Genomic DNA, 23,897 nt, shown 5'->3' with positions numbered 1-23,897 from the left:
AAAGGGGGCAGAAAATACCAAAACAGAGCCTAAACGGCGTCGTTGGACTCTGTTTTGGTTGCCTTTAGTAAAACAGCGCCGTTTTGGAGGTAAACGGCGCCGTTTACCTCAGTACTGATTACTGAAGAGTCGAAGACCGGTTATATTCCCCCCCCCCCCCCTCCGGCGATACTGAAGCAGTTAAGTTAGGGTTTTTAACTTTTTATACTTCAAACTTCAGGGCCTCAGGCTTCAGCCCCCACGAAAGTCATTCCAACGCAGTGGCAAGCCGGCAGCCCCAGCCTTCGACTCCCTCAGCCACCACGAAACGGCGCAGCCCCGGCTCCGACGGCTTCTTCGGATCTCCTCTCTCTCTCTCTCTCTCTCTCTCTCTCTCTCTCTCTCTCTCTAGTTTTTGTTTGTTGAAAATGGGTTTGAAATCCGGTATCTCCTCTCTCTCTCTCTCTCTCTCTCTAGTTTTTGTTTGTTGGTTGTTGATTTTTGATTTCTTTCTCTCTTTTATCTGCTATCGTGGATTCGTGAGGCCGGCTAATATTATTGAAAAATATCGTGGATTCGTGGATTCGTGAGGCCGACTCTGCTCCGACATATCGGAGGCGGAGTCGGAGCGGAGTGAGATGTAAGCGGAGTCGGAGTCGGAGTCGGAGGCCGGATTCGGCCTCCGACAAAGTCGGAGTCGGAGTCAGAGGAGTCCAAATCCGACTCCGGTTGAATCGGTGCTCAGCCCTGAACACAACCTTAAAAATGAAAGCATTTTGACTGAAAGACCTTTTGGGTCTATTCAAATTAAATTTATAATAAAAATATATTTATATTTTGATTAGTGTCCAAATTTATTTTTTATTTCTCAATTTTTTTATTTTATTTTCTCTATTTTGTTTATCCTTGCAAAAATACTATTTTGATTCATTTTCCTAAAATTTTTCTGAGAAATAAATATTTATCACATTCATTAATATCTTAATTTTTATATTTTGCAATAAGCAATATATTCATACACAATCTATACAAAGCATAACTTGAATGCATAAATATCACGTAATCATTATAAAATAAGTAAATAAATACATGACTTACATGAAAAAAAAAATTAATTTTTTAATAGTAAATCTCATTCTTTTTAAAATGATTATACAACATTTATACACTTCATGACTGTATATAATATTACTCATAATATATTGACAAAAACAGAAATATTTCTTAGGGCAAAAAATCCACTTATTATTGCATGGCTATTTCGGTGTCATTGTAATTCCATATCCGTCACAGTTGTGAGTAAACATCTTTCTTTTTCAAATCATTCCACTAAATATTTACAAATGATGAGAGTATCCTGATGATTTTGCTCAATTCAAAAGGTCTCTGCTCTTTTTGGTATGCTTTTAAATTCTTACCTATTGAGAATAACCCAAAAAATCACTTAGAGAAAGTTTTGTTTTTAAATTCTTACATACGAGTTCAGAGTTTGCAGGTCAAAAAAAAAAAAAAAAAAAAAAAATCAGCAAAAACAAAAAAGGAAAAAAAGAAATTCACAGTATATGCAAGTGAGTTTTTTCTTTGAAGTTGGTTTACTTTTTCTCAGTAAAATATTCCATGAAAGTCTTGTACTTGTACAGATTGTTTTTCAAAACAAAAATTTTATGTCTAGTCATTTTTACAGATTCTTTTATACACTTCAATGATATGATTAATTGTGTATTAAAAAACAATTAAATCAATCAATCATATCAGTAAACTGAACAAAAAATATGTAAAAGTGACTGTATAAAATATTAGTGTTTTCAAAATGGAATATTTTACATATTATTCCAGTATATGCCATTTCTCATCAACATTTGAAATTTTCTTTTTAAAAAGTAAAGAATGATTTTGTTATAAAAACTATAACATCTTACACAATGAAGTGAAAATATTCCAAAAATAAAATGTAAATCTAGTATCCGTTTAGAATTTAGACTCAACTGAAATCAACTCAATTTAATATGATTTTAAACTGAATTTGATATCTAAATACTTAAATCTCAAATCATTAAATTTATTTAAACTTAAAATCTCTTTATACATAAAACTTACAGTATTTTTCAATTTAATATCTTTTTATACACAAGATCAATAATTTTTTTTAATTTTTTAAAAATATATATAAATTTATCTTAATATTTAAATATATTTAAATTCATATCAAATAAATTTAACAAAACTTACATTATCATTACAATTCATTATTATTTATTAAAAAAAATAATTTATTTCCATTCAATTCAATTAAACGAGTTCAAAAGTTAAAAGTAGGAAGAAAAAAAGTAGAAGCCAAAAGAACTCGGGATCACGGCGTGAATTGAGGAATTGCGGAGAGCGCGACGTACGCCACGGTACGTGTGGTGTCGAGATGGTGAGGCTCGTGACTCTCGTCTTTGTGTGGAGTTGTGGGGTGCGACCCCTTCAAAGTCGCTCCCTGCTGCCTCAGATCTATGGACCTTGCTGTCACCAACCCAATTTCTTTTTTATTATTTATTCATGGGTCCCACCGGTTCCACGTTTCCCACCGACACCGGACGGCCGACTGTAGTTTCTTACCGTTGGATCTTACAGACTCCGTCAATGATTGCCTAGGCGTGTTGACTAGATCCAGCTCCGTTTCGTCTGTTTCACTTTGAATTGAATTTGTCGGTCATTGCTCAATCAGACCCAGTAATCAAACTTTTACGAGCATTAAAAGTAGACAAGTTTGGGCAGTAATAGAAATAAGGTAATAAGGTCTGGTTGGTTACCAAATTTTTTGTCCTTTCGTAAACGTAAACTGCGTAAGTTTAAAAAAATTATAGAGTTTATTATTAAAAAATTATTATTTTTATATAAATTTTATATTTTTTTTATTAAAAAAATTATATAACGTTTATATATTTCATAAATATAAATATCATTTATTTTTTTGATTTAGCAGTCTCAATGATAGTCTGGATTTTACGTTTGAAAAGCAGGCCGAACTTTGAGCAGTGAAAATGCATTAAAAATAACCACTATTGTTTTCACTAATAATCATTGAATGATATGAAAATTTTAATATAACGTTTTACCTCAAATCAATGATGTTGTAGCATATAGCGATATAGAAGGTACGGATTCTAAAGCCGGCCCAGAATAGATGTGAACAGTATATGAACATTAGCTATTTTTTGTATCGTTTTTTTTTTTTTTTTTTGATTTAAAGTGAGTTATTCTATTATTATTTATTATTTTATCATTATTTTTTATTTATTTTTACTATTTTGTATTACTATTTAATATTTTATTATAACTTTTTTATTATTTTTTCTTTATTATTCACAAAATATATGATGAGATCACTTTAATACTCAAAGGCAACCAAACTAATTTTGAGATGGAGAATCAACTCGTGAAGAACATTGTGTGTGCAAGAAACCTATATTGAAAAGAAAAGCATATTGGTGGTGAATGTGAGTGGGATTTCAACATCTTATGGACCTAATTCATCAGCCGTGGTCGTCGTGGCAATGAGATATTTAGCACAATATAAAAAGGGAAGAAATTGAAACCAACCAAACCCATTGCCAAACTAGCACCATTCCATTGACCAGGCCAGCTTATTGGAAATGAAGTCCATCGATCGGCTTCTTTCCTTTGTCGTTATCAAATATCTCTCCTCTCTAAACAACACTACACACACCATTTTATAGCCATCATATTTACACATTATGAATAATATTGGATTATTTAAATACATTTTTCGAACCCAAAAAAAAAACATGTTACAGTTTCAGGATCAAGTTGTCGGGTTGAATTGGTATGTTTTTCACGACATCACTAGATGAACGAAGAAGGTACCAGATTAAAAAAAAAAAAAAAAAAACATTAACTAAAGAATGGCAAGACTCCTATTTTTGACTTGGCACATAATTAAGGATTTGACTGAGGGAGATTTTGACATCCTCCATTCGGTTAACTTCTACACTGAGTGGATGAGTTATGACCATTGGAGGGCCAAGTAGACCCACATAAAGAGTGGGTCGAGCCCAGCTGCTCGCTGCTACAAAGGCCCATTGACTAGAGGTTAGAGGCCCACGAATTAGTAATTAGAAGCTGGAGCCATTGCACGCTAACACAAATTCAAAATCGAGAATTAATGACATAACAGGCAAGATTATTCCCGGCGTGATCTCCGGCTACGATACTCACCCAGGGTATCAATTCCTCCCAAGGTAACAACTGATTCGGGGCCCAGACAATCCAATAATCCATCAAAGATCAGAGAGACAAGTCTTCTTATCACACACCCAACCCGTATAAATAGAGATCAAATGACACACCTGAGGTGTCCCTAAACACATCCAGTCCTATCTATTGAGTATTGTAATGATTTCCTTGAGCTCCAATCATAGTATTTACTAGATATGTAATTAACACTCAGAGTTGTTACAAAATGATTATTTCTGTGTTTTCATTGATCATCAAAGTTATTTTCCTCTTTGACATCTTACCCCTAAAAAACAGCATTTACGTTCTTCAACCAGAGTTGGTTTAGACCACCATTGAAGAATATATACTTCCAAAAAAATTTCCTGTGCTTAACTATACTATACTGTTTTTTTTTTTTTTTTTTTTTTGAACTAGAGAATTTATAATACAACATTAATCAGAAGGAGAAATGGAAAAATGAAAATGAGCGAATGTAAATACTTAGTGAATTGAATACGAAATATATATAATTTCTAAAAAAAATTACATATATTGAGATAGGATAAATAGCTTAATCAAAAATGAAAATCTTTTCTAAATTATGAAAAGTAAATCTATTGATTATGAGAATAATCATATCAGTCTGATACCACCAAGGTGATGGTTGAGTTGGTATGAGTTAGTATTTCATGGTTTCGAGGTCAAGAGTTCGAGAGGACATAAGTTGAAACAACTTATGGTAGTAAAGCCTGACTATTGGGCTATGGGATGGGCTTTGACCAGCTGGATATTTTGGGAGTGCTATGGTGACGGGCTCACCCTTGGGGTAGGTAGCTATGACTCAAACCAAATATTCCACAATGGGGAAAGGCTCCTATGGTTACGCTCAGAGAGGGTTGCTACACTGATCGCCTCGCCTACCCTTTTGCGAAGGAAAAAAAAAAAAAATATCAGTCTGACATTAACATGCTGATTGAAGCATTTGTCTTGTGATAAGATCGAGTGGCCCCGATAATTAAGACATGCAGTTGCATATCAGCCACTTTTTTTCTGTATAGGTATTAGGTAAATGGTAAGAAAAATCTTTCAGATGGAGACAGACAATTAACTTGTCCTAGAACCTCCCCTTATTGGAAACTAGAAGGTCCATTTCCTCCCCTCCCTGCTTATATACAATAAATGATATTCCCGAAAAAATCCCAAGAAGTGGAAAAAGAAAAAAGAAAACAAGATGGTAGTTGCATGCTGCAGCCTGCATGGTTTTTGTGAGTCATGTAAACAGAACTTCTCTAAGCAACTCACAAAAGAATACATGAATCTGTAATTAAAGAAAAAAATTAAATTAAATAAAATTACAGTTTGCAGAAATCTCTGCTCAAACCCTCTCTCAATGCAAAGAGATTTCATATGACTAACAGTTGAAACTATTGAGATGGTGGACAATTTCAGATGAAGTAAATGCATTATACATTAGCATGTTTCAGAAACTGATCTGATTCCGTATGAAACTAAATCTTGGGCAGCTTGTGTTCCTATTCTCCATGATCATCAATACAGCAGATGGTAACCTAATACCAGATTGGCTGTCATCTTCTAGCAAAATATTATTGGGTTGTCAATTAATATGAATGGAAAGAAATTAAACTTGGGTTGATCATGCATGCATCTCTGATAATCTCATGTGTGACAGATAACTGACCCATGAGCGGTTGTGTTCACGTGTCTCAAAAAATCTCTCTCGATAGGGCTATGTCTGCATTTGAGTGAAAGGGGAATCCATAAGATATAAGATGGGATGAAATAATCATATGTAAGTACTAACAACCAGTAGGTGAGACATCTTGAGGCACTCACTTTCAATTAGAATCTTCTTTTACCCTTTTAAAACATGGGCACCACAAGATACTTCTGTGAGTTATCCTAAGGAATCTTGTGATCGGAGACCTTGATTCAAACCATGCAATTCAGCAAAGATGCCTACTGTCCGGTTCGGGATACTCACCATGAGGCCAAAGATCATTACCAAAGATGGCAATGCTACTTAGTTCCAGAGCTGAAGTTCAGACTCTTGGCTGCTTTGTTTGTCGTGATGTTCTCCCACGCAGGTAAATTCTTGTTGACATTCCAAAGTTGGAAAAAATACATCTCCTTTTCTTTTAATGGCGTAGTTTATATATATATATATATATATATATATTTTTTTTCTGAATAATAAAAGATAAAGAGTGGCAACCGGAGCTAGCCTCTCTATTTAGGCATGACCATAGTAGCACCTTAGCTACTAAGAACCAGACAGAAAGGGCCTAGATAGAGAAGGAAGTCGAGCTCCCTCAAGTTGGATAATCCGAGTCATAGCCTAGACATAGTACATACTTATCCACATGGAAGTAAGCCAAGGAACATTGAGCATCCACACTCGGTGTATGGCCTGATTTATATATGTTGCATTTATGCTCCTGTTTCTGTCATTGTAGTGGCATATGATCCATTGGATCCTACTGGAAACGTAACAATCAAATGGGATATAATGTCTTGGACGGCAGATGGTTATGTGGTGAGTATATCCCATCAACTTGATAATTGTTTTCTTCATTAAATAGAAGTCCCTACGATTGCTGATCCCAGTGCCACTCGAAGTACAACTTTCGTGGGGAATTTTTCTCTTTTCCCTGTAAAACTTGCTTAAAATGCAGGTGCAGAGTAAATTTCTGAATTTTAACACCCGGCTGATTTATCCAACTTTTACCAAAATAGTCCCACCTTTCTCCTAGAAAAAGAAAAGATATCAAAGTAGTAAGTAGTTCACACAAAAAATTCAGTTTAAGCCAGCATGAGAATTAATTAGTGCTGTAGAAGATATATACTTTGGATCGAAGAGGAGACAAACAAAGCTCATTTACTTTCACATATATGATATATGCCAAAACCAGAGAGAGCTGAAAAGAGAGAATGAAATCAATACAAGGAGAGAGACTCAAGAAGACAAATCTTCCTTTTTCGGCCATAATTATTATCATCATATGTTTTTATCATAAAAAGAAAAAAATTATACCAGGCTACGGTGACAATAAACAACTTTCAACTGTATCGAGGCATCGCCAGTCCCGGGTGGATTGTAGGATGGCATTGGGCAAAGAAAGAGATAATCTGGTCGATGGTAGGGGCTCAAGCCACAGAGCAAGGAGACTGCTCCAAGTTCAAAGGAATTGTACCGCACTGCTGTAAGAGGAATCCCAAAATTTCTGACTTTCTCCCCGGAGTTCCTTACAATCAACAGTTCTCAAATTGTTGCAAAGGAGGTGTGTTGACATCATGGGGACAGGATCCCACAACTTCAGTCTCTGCCTTCCAGGTGAGCGTGGGACTTGCTGGTACATCTAACAAAACAGTGAAGCTGCCAAAGAACTTCACTTTGCTTGGTCCTGGACCAGGCTACACTTGTGGCCCTGCCAAGAAGGTGCCATCGACACTCTTCCTCACGGCCGATCGGAGGCGGAGAACTCAAGCACTTAGTGAGTTTGTTTTTATCTATTTACCTATGGAGTTTAATTTTCTGGGACAATTTCCTGATATTGTTTTGTAATGATCTCTTTGTATGCAGTGACATGGAATGTGACATGCACATATTCTCAGTTCCTTGCCTATAAGAATCCCAGCTGTTGTGTTTCCTTTTCATCCTTCTACAATAACACAATCACCCCTTGTCCATCTTGTGCTTGTGGTTGTCAGAACAAGAAAAATTGTATCATGTAAGCTCCCCCATCACTTGACATCATGCATACATAACCATGAGCAATGCTACTCTACATCATAAATCCTATCATCCCTGTTCACACATGATGGTGTGTCCCACTTTCATTATTGAATCCTGGAAATACAGGAGCGACTCAAAACTACTACACCAGGCAGGGATAAACACTTCTAAGAAGGATAATACACCATTGCTGCAGTGCACGCATCATATGTGCCCTATACGTGTGCACTGGCATGTGAAGCTCAACTACAAGGATTATTGGCGCGTGAAGATTTCCATCACTAACTTTAATTACCGGTTGAACTACACTCAGTGGACCCTCGTGGCGCAGCATCCCAATCTCAACAATGTCACCCAAGTCTTCAGCTTTGAGTACAAGCCTCTTCTCCCCTTTGAATCCATAAGTGAGTCTGCTTACAACCATAAAAGAAAAATATAATCCTCGTTTAGCTTTAGGGTATTTGGATTTCATGAAATTATATAAAAATATAATCCACTTTTGTGCAGATGATACTGGTATGTTCTACGGCATGAAGTTTTATAATGACCTGTTAATGGCAGCCGGGCCACTAGGAAATGTCCAGTCTGAAGTGCTGCTGCAGAAAGATAAGAACACATTTACATTCAAGCACGGATGGGCATTTCCTCGGAAAGTTTACTTTAATGGGGATGAATGCATGCTTCCCCCACCTGACTCGTATCCATTTCTCTCAAACACTGCTTTTGCGAATCCAATTGCAATTTCGACAGTGGCAGCCTCTGTTTTCTTGCTAGGGTTGTCTTTGTGGTGATCACACTCCTGTAGGGGATATAGACACAATCCTGAAATTTTGAAGGCGGATGAAGCAAGATGGTTGTGACTTGTGTGGCTGGACCACTGTGAAGAGGTACATACACCATATATATCAAGAAGATATGCTTTGAAGTGCAATAATGAAGTAGATTGTTTAGATTGGATGAAAACTTCAGCTGGAATTCCCTGCAAAAAAAAGTGTCCCATGATTTTTGAGTTGTGACAATGGTTCACCATTTTAACTGCTGTTTCCTTTTCTTTCATATAGCATAAAATTTGGTTGTGTTTGGAAGTCGGTAATGAATGTTGAAATACCTTCGAGATAAAACTCAAAAGTATATATATGTATATATATGTATATATGTACATCAACTGTCATATCTATGTCATTTTCCTTATTGCAGTATTGGGAACATATTTTTACAATATAAGAGCTAAATCTATACGAAAATGGCAGCAAAAGGTATTCACAATACATGACACAGGTAACAGAGCGGAATTTTGCAGTGCAGACGCAATAATACATCTGAACCCAACCCCACTATGCCCAAACTTGTAGCACTAACACATCCAACCCCATCAGCTTGACTACCATAAGCTTTGCTGCGATCCAAACCATATGACAAATTCTAGATTGTTCTAGAACAACATATAGTCTTTTTTAGTTTGCACCGGGCGTAACTCACTGTGCAAAAGCCAATAAGAATACCAACAAAGACAAGATGGTAAAGGCTGGATAAAGTAGAGAGACAATAGGCCGTGAACCAGCATTTGGCAACCATGGGTATCCATCTGGAGGTGGCATGACACAGTTATCACCATTGAAATAAATCCTCCGAGGGAAAGCCCATCCTTTTTCAAAAGTAAAAGTTGATTTGTCCTTGCGGAAAAGAAGCTCAGATTGCACATTCCCGAGAGGGCCAGCTTGCATAAGAAAATCGTTGTAAAACTTGATTCCCCACAACATGGCAGTATCGTCTGCAAAACCAAAAGCCATATTCTCGAAGAAACATTAGTAATAGTTTATAAAATGTTGAAGTTGCCACTTTACAACTAAATTTGGCAAGATATAACTTACTTAAGCCTGCATAAGGAGTTAAGGACTTGTAATAAAAGCTGAAAATCTTAGTAAGATTATCGAAGTTCGGGTGTTGCACAACAAGATTCCATTGTGTGTAGTTCATTCTATAATTGAAATTTGTGATTGTGACCTTCACCCTCCAATACTCCTTATAATTTAGCTTCACATGCCAATGGACTCGGATAGGACACATATGGCTGGTGCACTGAACCAGAGGGGTGTTACTCAATTTTCCTGGACCTGATACTGCTGAGGCTAAATACGGAGATTCTGGACTGCATGCATCACCAAAAAGAAAATATATATCTCAACAAGTCGAGCAAAACAAAGAGATAGAACAAGGACACACACACACACACACACACAGAGCAGTTTGAGATATCCAACAAAAAGATCAAATGAGAGACTTACTTTACGCAGCTCCCAGGTTCTGTTACATTGTTTTGACAGCCACAGGTGCACGTGGGGCAATTCACTATTGTCTCATTATAAAAGGAAGAGAGAGAAACACAACAAGTAGGTGTCTTCTGAGCGAGGAATTGTGAATATGTACAAGTAACATTCCAGGTCACTGCCACGAGAGATGAGCAAGGTAAGGTAAACCTTGATTAATTTATTGCCGTACTCAAGTTTTCATACACAACAAACAACTGATATAATTGTAATTGTATCTTAACTCAACTTTTGGTCAATTGGTGTTACCCTGATATTCCTCCACCACAAGTGAGGGCTATTTATAAAATTAGAAGGTACCGTCCTCTTTGATTAAAAAGAAAACTTTTGGTCAATTGGTGAAGTTGGTGGCACTTCCCCCCATTAATAGGGGTGGTAGGTGCCCTTATGTGGGTTTCAATCCAGCCACGGGGCATGCCTAGAATTAAAAAATAAAAAATTAAAATAAATTTAAAAAAAAAAAAAAAAGGACCAGAAAAAAAGGATACCACATTTACATATTGGCTTAAGATGGGATATCATGGTATGGGCTTGCTTATGACAATCCAGAAAGAGATGCATGCACTTATGCACCTAATAAACATTACAGAACCCTTTTAACAGCTAACTTACTCAAAGCTTGAGTGACTCTCCGTTTATCTGCTGTCACAAATTTACTTGGCCTCACAATCTTTGCAGGCCCGCAAGTATATCCAGGCCCAGGAGCCTTCAGAGTGAAGTTCTTAGGTAATCTGACAGTCTTGTTAGTTGTTCCAGCATTACCCACACTGACCTGGAACGCACTTGCTGCATTGGATGGGTCCTGGACCCATGAGTTTATTACTCCCCCTTTGCAGCAATTAGCAATCTGCTGGTTGTATGGAGTTCCTGGCAATAAATCCACAACCGTAGGATCCTTCTTACAGCAATGTGGAATGTTCGCCTTAAATCTTGAACAATCCCCTTGCTCTGTTGTTTGGCCCCCCATCATGCTCCAAATTACTTCTTTTTTCGCCCATGTCCACCCCAATGTCCATCCTGGGGCTTGAATATGGCGATATTGCTGGAAGTTATATATTGTAACAACAGCCTGCCCAACCAAAAGAGAGAGATTGTTAAAATGTGCCAAAACATCTAGTAAATCCCATACTGAAGGGTAGAGAAGTAAAAGAAAATACGACGATCATATAATGACATGCAGATAAGAAAAGATAAGTAAATTGCAGTTGGAACACTTTATATAGTCTTAGGGATGAAGTAGTTTCAGTCCAAATGGGACCCGAAAGGAGTGAGGGTGGGGATGGATGTACGTATGTATGTATGTATATTGGATAAGAACAGAACTATTACGAATATAAAAGTAAACCAAAAGTATCACAATTATTGAACACTTGCTACTGCTTACAACATAGCCATCAGGTGTCCAGCTCATTACATCCCATTTGATTGTGATATTTCCAGTTGGATCAAGTGCATCATAGGCTTCTGCAGAAACATCAAGGGGATAAAACCTTAGAACTTGAATTCTTTGGCCTACCCACAAAATAACTTTAATATTTAGACCAAATCAATTCCTTTCCATGAATTATACCCAAATGAATTCATAAATTCAATTCAAGTGGATCATTACATTTCTCTGTTGTTATTTATGAGATACCACCATAGCATTAAAGATGAAATTGACTTCTGTTTTTTTTTTCCATCCAGAAATTAAAGACATATGGATTTCCTAGCCCAGTTATTTGGCCAAATACATGAGAACTGCTGCTCTTCTTGGGGTGAATTAAATTTCAACTCCATGAAGCAGGAACTCTAGGTTTTTAAGGTCCTCACTCCACCCAGAACACAATAATAATGGAAGGAGAAGAACTAACTCCTACAGTCCTACATCTCATATTGCAAACCTAGGGTATTTACTTACAACTGCTTGGAGAAATCTTTCTCATTCCTAGATTATATTGAAAACAGGAACTCAATTTATCAACTTCGCTCTCTCAGCCTCTACACTAGTTATAGTAACCCAACTAAAAAAGTTCTACAAAGCCGAAAATATTGACCTTCAAAACTCTTTTTTTATTTTTTATTTCCAAAAAGAAAAATTCTCGAAATTTCAAATCATCCTACTATGCCACTATAGCAAAAAGGAGAAGAGGGAGAAATATACACGCATACATACATATATAAGACTATTGAGAATCGGACAACCTCAATTACTTAATAGCAAAGGTAACATTTCCTTTTTTTTTATTTTTTATGACCAGTAACTAAATTCCTGGAAAATGGAGCGCATCTCCAGCAGATAACCAATACCCAGAAACAGAAAACAAGAACAAAAGCTCCGAAGACACTAAATTGGTAATTATGGACAAGAAAGACAGCATCTTGGTGGCACCCACCTGTAGAACTAAAACAGGAACAAGAAAGCAACAACACAAGCAGAACAGCAAAACTGCTGAGCTTTGCCATGGATCCAAAGGCTGATGAGGAGAGAGACCTCATTTCTTGGCACAGATGTTGGAATTGAATGTGATGATTAAGCTCTGGTTTAGCTTTCAAGATCAGCTCAGGGAACGGAGAGACAGAGCGAGAGACAGATCGAGAGACGTTGAAGCGAAAGGTTGAACTTGTCTGTTTCCAATGGGAAGAAGGGAGCTTTAGATATGGTTCCGTTTGGTAAATAAAATTTTTTATTTTAAATTTAAAATTTTCATCTTATTATAATAATTTTTTTAAATTTTTATATAAAATATAATAAATAATTTAACTTTTTTTAATTTTTTTAAATTTTAAAATAATAATAATATTAAAATATAATTACTTTAAACTCAAAATTTTACAAACCTGGGAATGCGGCAAAGCATTGTTGTTGGTCACTTGCATGCAATGTCATATTACAACTATACCCTTGGGCATTTAACTGAAAGAAATGGTTTACATTGAAAAATTAGGGGTGCATTATGGAACAATTCTGATCCACATGTCGAGAAGTGGATGGATAATCCCAAATATTCACTTCAAAATTTCTTAAACTTTTTTTTTTTTTTAATTTCAAATATAATAATATATGAGATGTCAGCCAACATGCTGCCCAAGTCTTCTACTAATTAAATCGAATTATTTATTTATTGTATTTTTATTAAACATTTTTTTTCATGTATGGACCAATTCCACCGAAAAACATATTAATTTGTTTTCTTAATTATAAAAGAAAAAACATCTTTTCTTTCCTTTGCTTTATAAATAACTCGTTTGTTATTACAAATAAAATAAGATAAATTGAAATAAAAATTAAAAATTAAATAAAATATTGTAAAAATAAATATTTTTAATATTATTTTTTTTGAGATTTTAAAAAATAAAATTATTTATTTTATTTTATGTAAAAAAATAAAAAAATATATAATGATTAAATGAGATGAGATGTGAATGATTATAAAATTAACAAACTTTATTTGTATAAAGTCACTTTCATTTTGCAGGCTTGAAATTTGATTTTTATATATTCAACAAACTCCCCATATTTTAACAGATTGTACTAAAATAATCCAGGCTCTTTTAGTTAGCATCAAATTTTGACATTAAAGTAGTTAATTTTCAATGATATATTCAACATCTGAAAGGAACAAGTAAACTAACTCAAAACATTTGTAAAGATTAGATGACATTATTTTAATTTTTGTGACTTCCATGGATTTTTTAGTAAATTGTGTTGGATTTTTTTATACTTTTGACTCTTCTTCTTGCCATTGCCTTGCAAAAAAATAATTTGCAGTTTGTTTGGTGATCATAAAAGTCAAAAGTTCCTTTGTCCTCATGAAATTACATCATCAATCATTTCCCTATATTATTATTAAAATTTATGAAACTTTGCTCTTATAAGAATAAGAAAAATACTCTAATTACAAAAAAATTATACAAAAACAATCTCACAAACTGATGTGACTTAATTTAGTTTGTCAAATTGTAAAATTACTTTTATTGTAAAGCATATCTAATGAATCAAATGAAAACATCAACTGATAGGATTGTTTTTGTATAATTCTTTTGTAGATATAACATTACTCTATTATTAAATAAAAATTATTCTTATAAAATTGTGTCATCTACTCTCCAAATTTATTATTATAAAAAATAAGAAAATAGAACATTCAATTTGGTATACATATTAAAACATCTAATACGTTATTGATGTAAAAACCTTCCACATTATCCATCATAAAAAATTATTGAAATTTTGACTTTTGTTATTGCTTTAATGGAATCCAACAAGTGGTAAAGTTACGAGATTGAAGTTTTTCTTTTGGGAATTTCCCAAGGTACTACCATAACCTTACGTTATGTACACCACACCCTCGGGGCAATCAGAGCCCGCCACGTTTTTGCCACCTTGGTCACGCAAATTACAACCCGTGAACTCTAATATCAAAAGTTCCAATCATGCACAGCATTGAGGAATATGGATAATATGGATGATGTATAGTGTTGAGATCTATAAATAGCATCGTTCCTGGTATCCAAATAACGATAAAAAATGTTAAATATATTTAAGAAAAACTTCAAAAAAAAAAAAAAAAAACTTCTCGACATGTTATTGATATACTGAAAATAATAAAATTTAAAATTCAAAACTTGAATTTCAAAAGAAAACTAACAAAATGAATCTTATATGTAAAATTATAAGTAAAAGTATAAATACATGTAGTACTACTCATAACAAATTCCAATCAAATTCGGCACAAGATTCGAACTAAAGAACCCAGAACTAATTTCCCACAATCGATTGCTTTCCAGTCCAAATGGTAGCAAAAATAAAAACCCAGCCGCAATGCATCTTAAGCCACCTTAATTTTCTGAAGTAGAAAATCTACAAGGACTAATTTTCCATTTTTTCTCACAAGAAACGCTTCATCGATTTACCTTTGTTAATTTTGGGACTCTGACACGGATCTTGGCCTCCTCTTGATGTCGAAAACAAGGTGTAAATGGACACAAACCCAAATAATGGTTGGAATATATCAAACCTGAAAAATATATCAACATTGGAACAAAAATTTGAAAAAACTTGCTATATAATAAAAAAAATAACAATAAAATAAAATAGAATTCATAAAGATGAATTTCTCAAGTCTCAACTTTTTTCTTAATTTTTAGCGGTAGATAGGATATAATGAATACTATACATTTAAAACATCTACAAAATATTTGAAAATAAAAATATTTTCAAAAAGTATATATTTTATTTTTTAAATACCTTAAAAAATTTCACACATCTCGCAGATTTGCGATTATTTTTTATTGCAGTGCATAAACTCGGTAATAGTTGGCAATATCCAAAGAAATGTTGGGCAAAACCATAATCTGCCCGGAAAAATTCCCTGGTACAAGACATAACAATATCGACAAAGTTGTACACAAATTTTCCTTTTATGTACAAATATAGATGGTAAAGCAAGAATGACATACGTGATTGTTGATACATGAATCAATTTTTATGCTGATTAGCAGCCTCCTTTGCACCAAGAAAGTAGAGGACAGATCAGTAGAAAGTGCTTCAGAATAACATGGAGCATTCATCTCGCATTCTTATATCAGAAACATTCACAAGGCCTACTTCATGGAGTGCCTTATTCTTCCAAAGATGTTACAGCCATTTCATTTAACCAGCATACATAGGCATTAATATCGTCAATTTTCCTCTCAGCAGTCACTCCCAACAATCAGGTGGCTGTAGCCTTCATACTCTAAGAAAAGATTTGCAGGTGTCCAAAAATGAAACTATGAAAATCCAAGCCTGTAAATTTCTCTCTTTTGCAAAATATAATCTCACAAATGCAAGTTTCCTTTACCGTCAGGCACCAGACAACCAAAAGCATGGCACCAACAATTGTTTTACAGCTTAAAAACTCTTTCGTTTAGATAACAACAAATGATTCTCTCTCTCTCTCTCTCTCTCTCTCTCTCTCTCTAAACCAACGACTCCATGAAGCACTTCATATTTTTCACCTCCTCTTTGGATTCTGAATGCCTCTGTGGTTTAAAGAGCTTCCACAGACCAACTGGATGTCGGCTTTTAACTTCCACATCACCTGAAAATCTGCCATACATTTTCTCACACTCTGGATATGGCCTGACATAGAGATTGTAAAATCTAAGCCTACTTGGCTTTATCAAATCTCTCAATCCCACCTCAAAACGAAGCCCACCGTTTGCTCTCAAATACTTGATCACATTGTATCGAGGAACAATCTGTTTTTCAAAGTTTACACCCAAATAATTGGGAACATCAACCAAGCAACCAATGTTGAATTTCATCCTGTTCACCAAAAACTCAATCTTCTTCTCAATATCCTCTATCCCATATAAAATCACCCTTGGCTCTTTCCACAACACTTTAAAAGCTTCTCTACGAGTCAACCCATGTTTGCATAAGCAGTCACTTCTCAGTTTCACATCAAACCCAGCTCTAAGTGCTCCTTCAGTAAAAATCTTCTGCTCAATTGGTTCCCGACATTTTAAAGTCTTCAGCAGCTCCAAATACCTTGAAAGTTCCCCCAATTCCATACTGAGAATCCTCGGTTCCCTAACGATCTCTTTCCTAACCAAATTCTCACTAAACCCCAAATCTCCAAACTCAAAAAGCAAAGGCTTCAACCTATCTTCAATCCCAAATCTTAATACACTTGGATACAAACAAAAAAGGCGATCAATTTCAGGCCTTGAAAACCCAAGTCCCACCAAAAATAAAATTCGATCTTGAGTTTCCCTCTCATTCATTATAATTATTCTAGGAAAACCTTCTAAAACCCTCCGCACAGTATCATCACAGAAACCTAGACTCCTCAAAATCTTCACACTCCTAGCAAACCCATCTGGGTCTAACTGGAATCTCCTAGCAAGTTCCAACACATTGCGAATGATCAATGGGGAAGCACTCAAGAAGTCCAATCCTAGGAAATCTATTTCCCATTTCTTGAGAAACTCAAACTCCAAGACTCCAGGACAGTCAGAAATCAATGAAACCAAAGACTTCTGAGGAATTTTCAGTTTTGTTAGAATACGCAAAGACTGATCAAGCTCGTGCAAGTTGGATTTCTCTAAAAATTTGTTTTTGTTTAGGAAATTGTGGAGTTGAGATGCTGGGAAGCCATATCTTTGGAGAAGATTGGCAAGGGAAATCTGTTTCCTGTAGGGAGATGGCTGGGGAAATATGGAAGGAGTTGGGTTTGAGGGCTCAACGGTGGTTGAAAAGGACTGGATTTTTTGTGTTGGGAAAATTAGTGTTCGTTTGTAAATTGATGTGAGGCGATTGAGCATGGTTCTAGATATAACCTTCATGACCACTTGGAGATGAGCTGGTTTTTAAGCCAGTAGCCTTTAAAGTCCTTCCACATAAATTAAGGCTCTGCAATTCTCCATAAGTTCATAACATAAAAACAGCAACATTAGCTATAAACAAGCCATCAACCATGCCATCACTTGTGAGTCCTCGGAACCACGATCACCTGCTAACAGGAGATGAAAACTTATTGACATAGAAGAACTTACATAATAGTCAAGTCCAAAATTATATAAGAGGAGAAGCGTGCCTACCCAGTAATGGATTACAATAATGCAACCCACCCAATTTTTATTGAAGAGAATTGACATCATTGAAGACAGATCTACTATAAATGTGTAAGATCCTAAAATGAGTAATCTTTCTAAAGAACAGACTGTACGTGAGAAAAAAATAATAATAATAATTTAAAAGTCAGCACACTGAAACGTCATATTTTAGGGGCACAAAAGATTGGGAAAATCCTGTTCCTTTAGATGTGAACATCTACCTATTTATCGACTGAAAACTATGTCCAATGTTTCATTTCTTCAATTTTTTTTTTTTTTCCTATGCAACAACTTTAAAATAGTCTTGATATCACCAATCAAATTTAACATGATACCAATTTCTGATAGAAAAAGAGTAATCACATCTAGTAAACTAGCAATTCGATTGCGAAGCCAAGACACTTATGTTTTCAAATTGAGAAATTAGCCTTCGTAATATATATTATCAAAACTCAAATTCAGTAACAACCACTCAGGTAATAATAAAGGGTGCGAAATTACTAGACCATCCAAACCTGAATTTTGCAAATTGCAATCAACCGACTTGAGAGATTAGTCGCTGTGATTGTTGCTCTGCAAAAGCTTACGTATACATGAGGAGTGAACAAAGAGGGAGAGGCAGGTGAAACAGGTCGGGCATATTCAAAAAAGAAGCACCAGACAAATTTAACCTAAGAGAGAGAGGAAAGGAAAGAATCCGAGCAGGTCGAGTGCGTGAGCGATGGATGTGAGGGACGAAGCAGGATGCGGCGGGGTGTTAGCTAGTCTGCGTGAAGCAAAAAAACAAAAAGAAGAAAGGCAAACCTCCAAGTTCCAACCCCGAACAGGAAAGGGGAAGTAAAAATGTAAAGAAAAATGTTAATTTTACTTAACAAAAATTTATTAAAAATTATCTGTAAGTTGTTGAGATCTTAAAAAGAAAAAATTTAGTTATAAATATAATTATGTATTAATATATATATAAATTTAATATAATTAATTAAAAAATAAATTTGATTAAAAGTAGTGTTAATTTAAATTTTAAATATGAAGTAATTAGTATTATTATGTAAATTAGTACGTAACTTTACTTATATATAATAAAATTATATTAAAAATTATAAAATTTGAAAATAAAAAAATAATAATAAATAAGTATCGTAAATATAATTTTTAAACCTTTCATCAAAACAACGCCTACCATTTTATATAATTTTTTAATTTATTTTTAATAAATGTTAGCACCATTTCATTCGTTTAAGTGAGATAACGTCAATATATATATATATATATATATGTGTGTGTGTGTGTGTGTGTATATAATATGGCTGATTTAACGATTTTGTATCAATTTCAGACTCTAGTGGCCAATTCAGTGTAATCGATTTTTATACAATCATAGTGGCCAACCACCACAATCCGACTCCAGAATGGAATTGGATTGGATAAATTCAGCTAGAATGACAGATCTTGATCCATAACTAAAGCTTTTTTGACAAGTTCAAGCTGCTGTTCACGGTGGTGACTGCCACCGGCAGATAGTCGATGGTGTTTGCCGCCCAATGTTGGATTAGGTTTTTTTTTTTATTTTTTCCTCATGAATTGTGATGTTGCGATAGTTTCTTGAGGTGCACAAGAGAACTCGAGGGCTGGGGAAGACAAATATGGGCTTAGGCAGTAACGGATAACCCACAAAACGCACTGTTTGGTGCTCCTAATTTTTCTTTAATCGAGTGGGCTGGGTATTATTTCTTGGGCTTGGGTCTGATCATAGGCCCGGTCATTACAATCCAACAAAAAATCATTCTTTCAACTAAACAATTAATGCAACATATATCAGAGAAATTGAAAGAGCACGCTTAAAACTAGATGAGAAAACAACTATTAGAAGAAAATTAGAGATAGAAGTTCAAGAAATTAAATTCCTTTTCTTTTTTTTTACTATCAACTTATGTATTCATAATATTATAGGATCAAGGATAGGTGTGGAGCACCCAACAAACAGCCCATGCATGAACCCAATGCAATAAATAGAAATGAAAAAGAAATTAAAAAATAATAATGCTCATTCCCACAAATCTTTGGATGTGGGGAGCCGCCTTGATTAATGACAACTTGAAAATAATCCGATTTGCAGACTATTGCACTATTGTTAAGAACCGTGATGAGTCGAAGATTACTGCATTGTACTGTTTTGTGTTGGCTGAGGGACACTACAACATTTGTTAGTTTTTGCCGCAAGGAGATGTGGTCGGAAAAACTATAGTCGTAGTGGGAAATGATCTTTACCCACTAAATCTATCCGTGGGAGACTAGTGACTTAAAGTTGGTGACACTAAGTGTTTTTTTCCACTAATTCATGAATTGGTGGGAAATTGTGACATTTTTCCACCAAATAGATAGTGGAGATAGCTAACGAATTTCGTGGCAAAAAGTTACTCAAATTAGATTGGTTAGTAAGAAATACTATATTTTATGACAAAATATGCTGGTGGGTATTAATATTACCTACTGGAGCATTTGGTGGAAAAAAATATTTTCTGGCAAAAAAAAAGTATATTTGCCATGAGACATATTTGCGGCAAATAGTAAAAGAATTCAGAAAAAAAAATAATTGTAAAAATAAAAATAATGATATTGTTTCACACCTACTAATCAACATTCAACTAAATTACTAAATATCACATATAAAGGAGGAAGTAGAAGAATTAAGTGAATATTCCCGTTCAACATATACAAATTGTAAGTAGACACAAAACCCCTTTTTTTAATAATCTTAGTTCATGTATCCTAAAACTACATTGAAATCTAAAAATAAAATTACCAAGCTAGTCATCATTGATCCCATAAGCATAAGTACTACAACAAGATGCTGACCTTGAGATGCCCTCTTTCATGAAAAACCCATTTTCTAAGTTGAGTAAAAAACTGCTCATTACTCCTGTCTATTACAACTGCAGCTACATCATTAATCTGAAAATTAATGTTAATAAAGTTAGTGAAATCAAGAAAAGATGCAAGATGTATATAAACATGTCAACCCCAACAAGTCTAGCTATTAAAAAACTAGAGTGACATTAGAGTGCTAACATCATACTTCACATACAACTATATATATTTTTTTTATAAGTGCTTCACCTACAACTACATTCAATATATATAATTCTATCCATATCAACTATATAACAACTCAAACACAATCACTAACTTTATAAGCTTTATTCACACAATACATTCCAACTCATACATATACAATTCATCACTTAATCCTTGAAATATAACCCTCTTCATAATATCAAGCCTTACAATTTAATCCCTCCTCACTCTTAGATCACCACTAAGATACATTACCCATCCTCCACATGCACACAAAGCGATCCAACATCACTCAAGTCCTCATCCATTTCTCACCTACAAACATATTACACAATACATTCCAAGTCATACATATACAATCCACCAAGCATACATGTGTCATACCCCCTTATCACCTAAGATCAACTTATAATCTACTTGAGCATTCACTTGCTCACATAAACCTCATCCATAATCAATACATTTAATATTAACAATATGTCCATATAGCACCCAACACCTTCATCATACCTTTTAAGCTCACCACAACTCCATCATTCAATCTCAACACTACAAGACACCATCTCCATCAACACACCATACGCTCATATCCAACACCTCAAGCACCTTAATACAACTCAATTATAAACCTAGCCCAACTTACACATTATCATGCACTAGGGTTTTTCTCCACACAACTCAACCTTCCCCATTACTATATTAAATTAATAAGTCTCTTAATGCATATTGCTCACATAAATCCCAACCATCATCCATTTAACTCACATACCATGCACCCGACTAATCACATAGCTTCTCAAGTTCCAACAAATGCAATACCCATGCTCCATTCACAATTTCCCCCACTTAAGAAATCTCAACACTTCACCGACTACAAAAATATTCTCAACAAGGCCCAACACTTCACAATCCAACAACAATATCACAACCAAATCTGTTTCCCCTTCGATTTCCACAACAACACAATCAAAATACTACATATCCATGTATATAAATCTGTCTAAGCAATCAACACCATGCTATAAATCTGTCTAAGCAAGCAACCAACACCAAACCGAGTCCCCTGTCCATTTACTCTAAAATAAAACATTAAAGATATAAATGGAGGATTTTACCAAGCTTAAGGGCTTCGACAGCGAATGAATAGCGTGTGGGAGGTGCTGCTGTGTCGGTGGGTTGCTCATGGTGGTGCGGCGTCGTAGCTAAAGGCAGCGATTGTGGCTCACGATGGCAGATCTGGTGGCTATGCACAGGGGATCCGTGCGAGAGAGAGAATGCGAGGGAGGAAGATGGGGCTGAGACCGTGGGTCGAGGTGGCTCACGGTGGGCCTAGCTAGGGGCTTCGGTTGGGGGAAAGGGAGGAAGGGGGCTGTCGGCGAGGTGAGGGGCTGCTAGTGGTGGTGCGGCTCAGCCACTGGTGGCAGAGCTGCTCGCGACGGCAAGGAACCGAGTCATTGCACAATCGGCTCGGTTTGGGCTTGCCTCGGGGAGAGAGAAAGGTAGAGAGGGAGGCGTGGGGTGGGGTGGCTGGGTCCGGTGAGGTGGTCGTGCTCGGTGGCGGTGACGGTGGCCTGGGATGGAGCCGAGGAGAGAGATAGCGAATGGGGAGGGGGTGCTGCGGCGTGGGGGGAGCGGAGGGGAGGAGAGAGAGAGAGAGAGAGAGGGATTACGGGTGGGGGGAATATTAGGTTTCAATTTTCATCTCAACCGTCCGTCCATATATCTTTAAATTTAATCCAACGGTAAAGAAACAATATCAAATTAAACACAAATTTGTGGCAACAAGAAGTCGCCGGAAAAGGTTTTTTCTTTTTTGCCCTCTGTCCTCTTTGGTGTCAAAAGGTTATTTTATTTTCACTACATAAAATCGTGGCAAAAAACAGCTTTTCCCACGATTTTGATACCGTGGGATACGAAATCGTGATAAAAGAACATATTTTTTTCCACTAATACAATTTGTAACAACAAGTAAGTATTGCCTATGAATATGTATCGTGGGAAAAGAACTAGTGGGAAAAGATCAAATTTGTTGTAGTGGGAGAGAGTTGATCATCTTCCTCCCTATTTATTATTAGGGTAAGCAATAACATTAAACTATTGTCGGGAGGCTCAAGTCGCTAAGGCCAAGAAATCCCTTCTACCACTATTTTCTAGCGTGGGGTGGCCATGTGACAAGTGCAGAGAAGTGAGAAAAGTCAGATCTGAGAGACTTGAAGTCCTTGATTCCACTAGAGTTGTGTGTGTCAATGTAGGACTGCTAGAGACATGACGGGCTTATGTTGGTCGTTTGGCCGTGCTTTTCCTGCTCTTTAAAGCATTGTTAGTCGGTAAGTTCAGCAGGCTTGTGTGTTTGAGCTTTCCGGCCGTAGAAGGTGGTAGATCAAGCATTCCATAGCTAGCTAGGCTTGAAATTTTTTTAACAACAAGTGCATAAACATCTATTTACATTGTGGTGATTGAGGATGAGAGTAGACTTATGGCTGAAAAATGAAAGATTTGGGGGTTTTGGTTTTCTTTCTTGAGAGAGTTTGATAATATATAGAAATAGATGGCAGATTTTTAAAAAGTACAAGCCTTTTTTTTTTTAACAAGTAGAACTAATATTAAAACATATTGAAGATTCATTGTCAAAGACCTAGATTAACATACAAATTATAAGTCCAACTGTGGGGGATCTGTTCTACTATGAGAGTCAAGTAGGCTGTTCACGGGGACTCAAACAAGGGAATACTTCCATAGATATTAGTGGAAACTTTAAATTACGTAATGAAATGCATGCATCGATTATGGTTTTGTTGTATATTTTGCATTTTCAGCTTTCAAAGGACTGCAAGAAACATCTAGTGTTTCTTCTATTGACTTTATCACCCAATATGTTGCTTTGTATGGCTAAGCAATTACTTGGATCACTACTTGAGAATCTAGCTCCTCCAGTTAAAAGCTTTTTGATCCGTTGA

General features: G+C 35.6%; 3 protein-coding genes across 4 annotated transcripts; 1 reads left to right on the top strand and 2 right to left on the bottom strand.

Annotated features, from left to right (window-relative positions):
- The first annotated feature begins 6,106 nt into the window (after window positions 1-6,106).
- Window positions 6,107-8,956, top strand: LOC122281512 (COBRA-like protein 4). Its single transcript, XM_043093042.1, has 6 exons — window positions 6,107-6,305; window positions 6,675-6,754; window positions 7,256-7,712; window positions 7,802-7,949; window positions 8,081-8,358; window positions 8,462-8,956. Exons 1-6 carry the CDS (start codon window positions 6,158-6,160, stop codon window positions 8,743-8,745), a joined length of 1,395 nt encoding a protein of 464 aa, XP_042948976.1. The 5' UTR covers window positions 6,107-6,157; the 3' UTR covers window positions 8,746-8,956.
- A 91-nt stretch (window positions 8,957-9,047) lies between these two features.
- On the bottom strand, window positions 9,048-12,936 carry LOC122281513 (protein COBRA-like). The gene is made up of 6 exons (XM_043093043.1): window positions 12,657-12,936; window positions 11,666-11,745; window positions 10,894-11,350; window positions 10,240-10,399; window positions 9,826-10,103; window positions 9,048-9,725 (listed from the first exon to the last, which is right to left on the bottom strand). Exons 1-6 carry the CDS (start codon window positions 12,757-12,759, stop codon window positions 9,430-9,432), a joined length of 1,374 nt encoding a protein of 457 aa, XP_042948977.1. The 5' UTR covers window positions 12,760-12,936; the 3' UTR covers window positions 9,048-9,429.
- Window positions 12,937-14,908: 1,972 nt separating this feature from the next.
- LOC122281965 (transcription termination factor MTERF15, mitochondrial) lies at window positions 14,909-18,680 on the bottom strand. 2 transcript variants are annotated; one of them, XR_006230351.1, is made up of 3 exons: window positions 18,381-18,680; window positions 15,724-17,762; window positions 14,909-15,281 (listed from the first exon to the last, which is right to left on the bottom strand). XR_006230351.1 is itself a non-coding variant. In XM_043093857.1 (2 exons), exon 2 carries the CDS (start codon window positions 17,593-17,595, stop codon window positions 16,225-16,227), a length of 1,371 nt encoding a protein of 456 aa, XP_042949791.1. In that variant the 5' UTR covers window positions 17,596-17,765; window positions 18,381-18,680; the 3' UTR covers window positions 15,581-16,224. The 2 variants fall into 2 exon arrangements, 1 of the variants encoding a protein (XP_042949791.1); XM_043093857.1 differs by lacking the exon at window positions 14,909-15,281 and having other exon boundaries at window positions 15,581-17,765.
- Window positions 18,681-23,897: the final 5,217 nt, after the last annotated feature.

Source organism: Carya illinoinensis, chromosome 11, assembly GCF_018687715.1.
Source record: "Carya illinoinensis cultivar Pawnee chromosome 11, C.illinoinensisPawnee_v1, whole genome shotgun sequence".
In the NCBI taxonomy this organism is placed as follows: Eukaryota; Viridiplantae; Streptophyta; class Magnoliopsida; order Fagales; family Juglandaceae; genus Carya; species Carya illinoinensis.
This window is presented reverse-complemented; position numbering and strand designations above follow the sequence as displayed.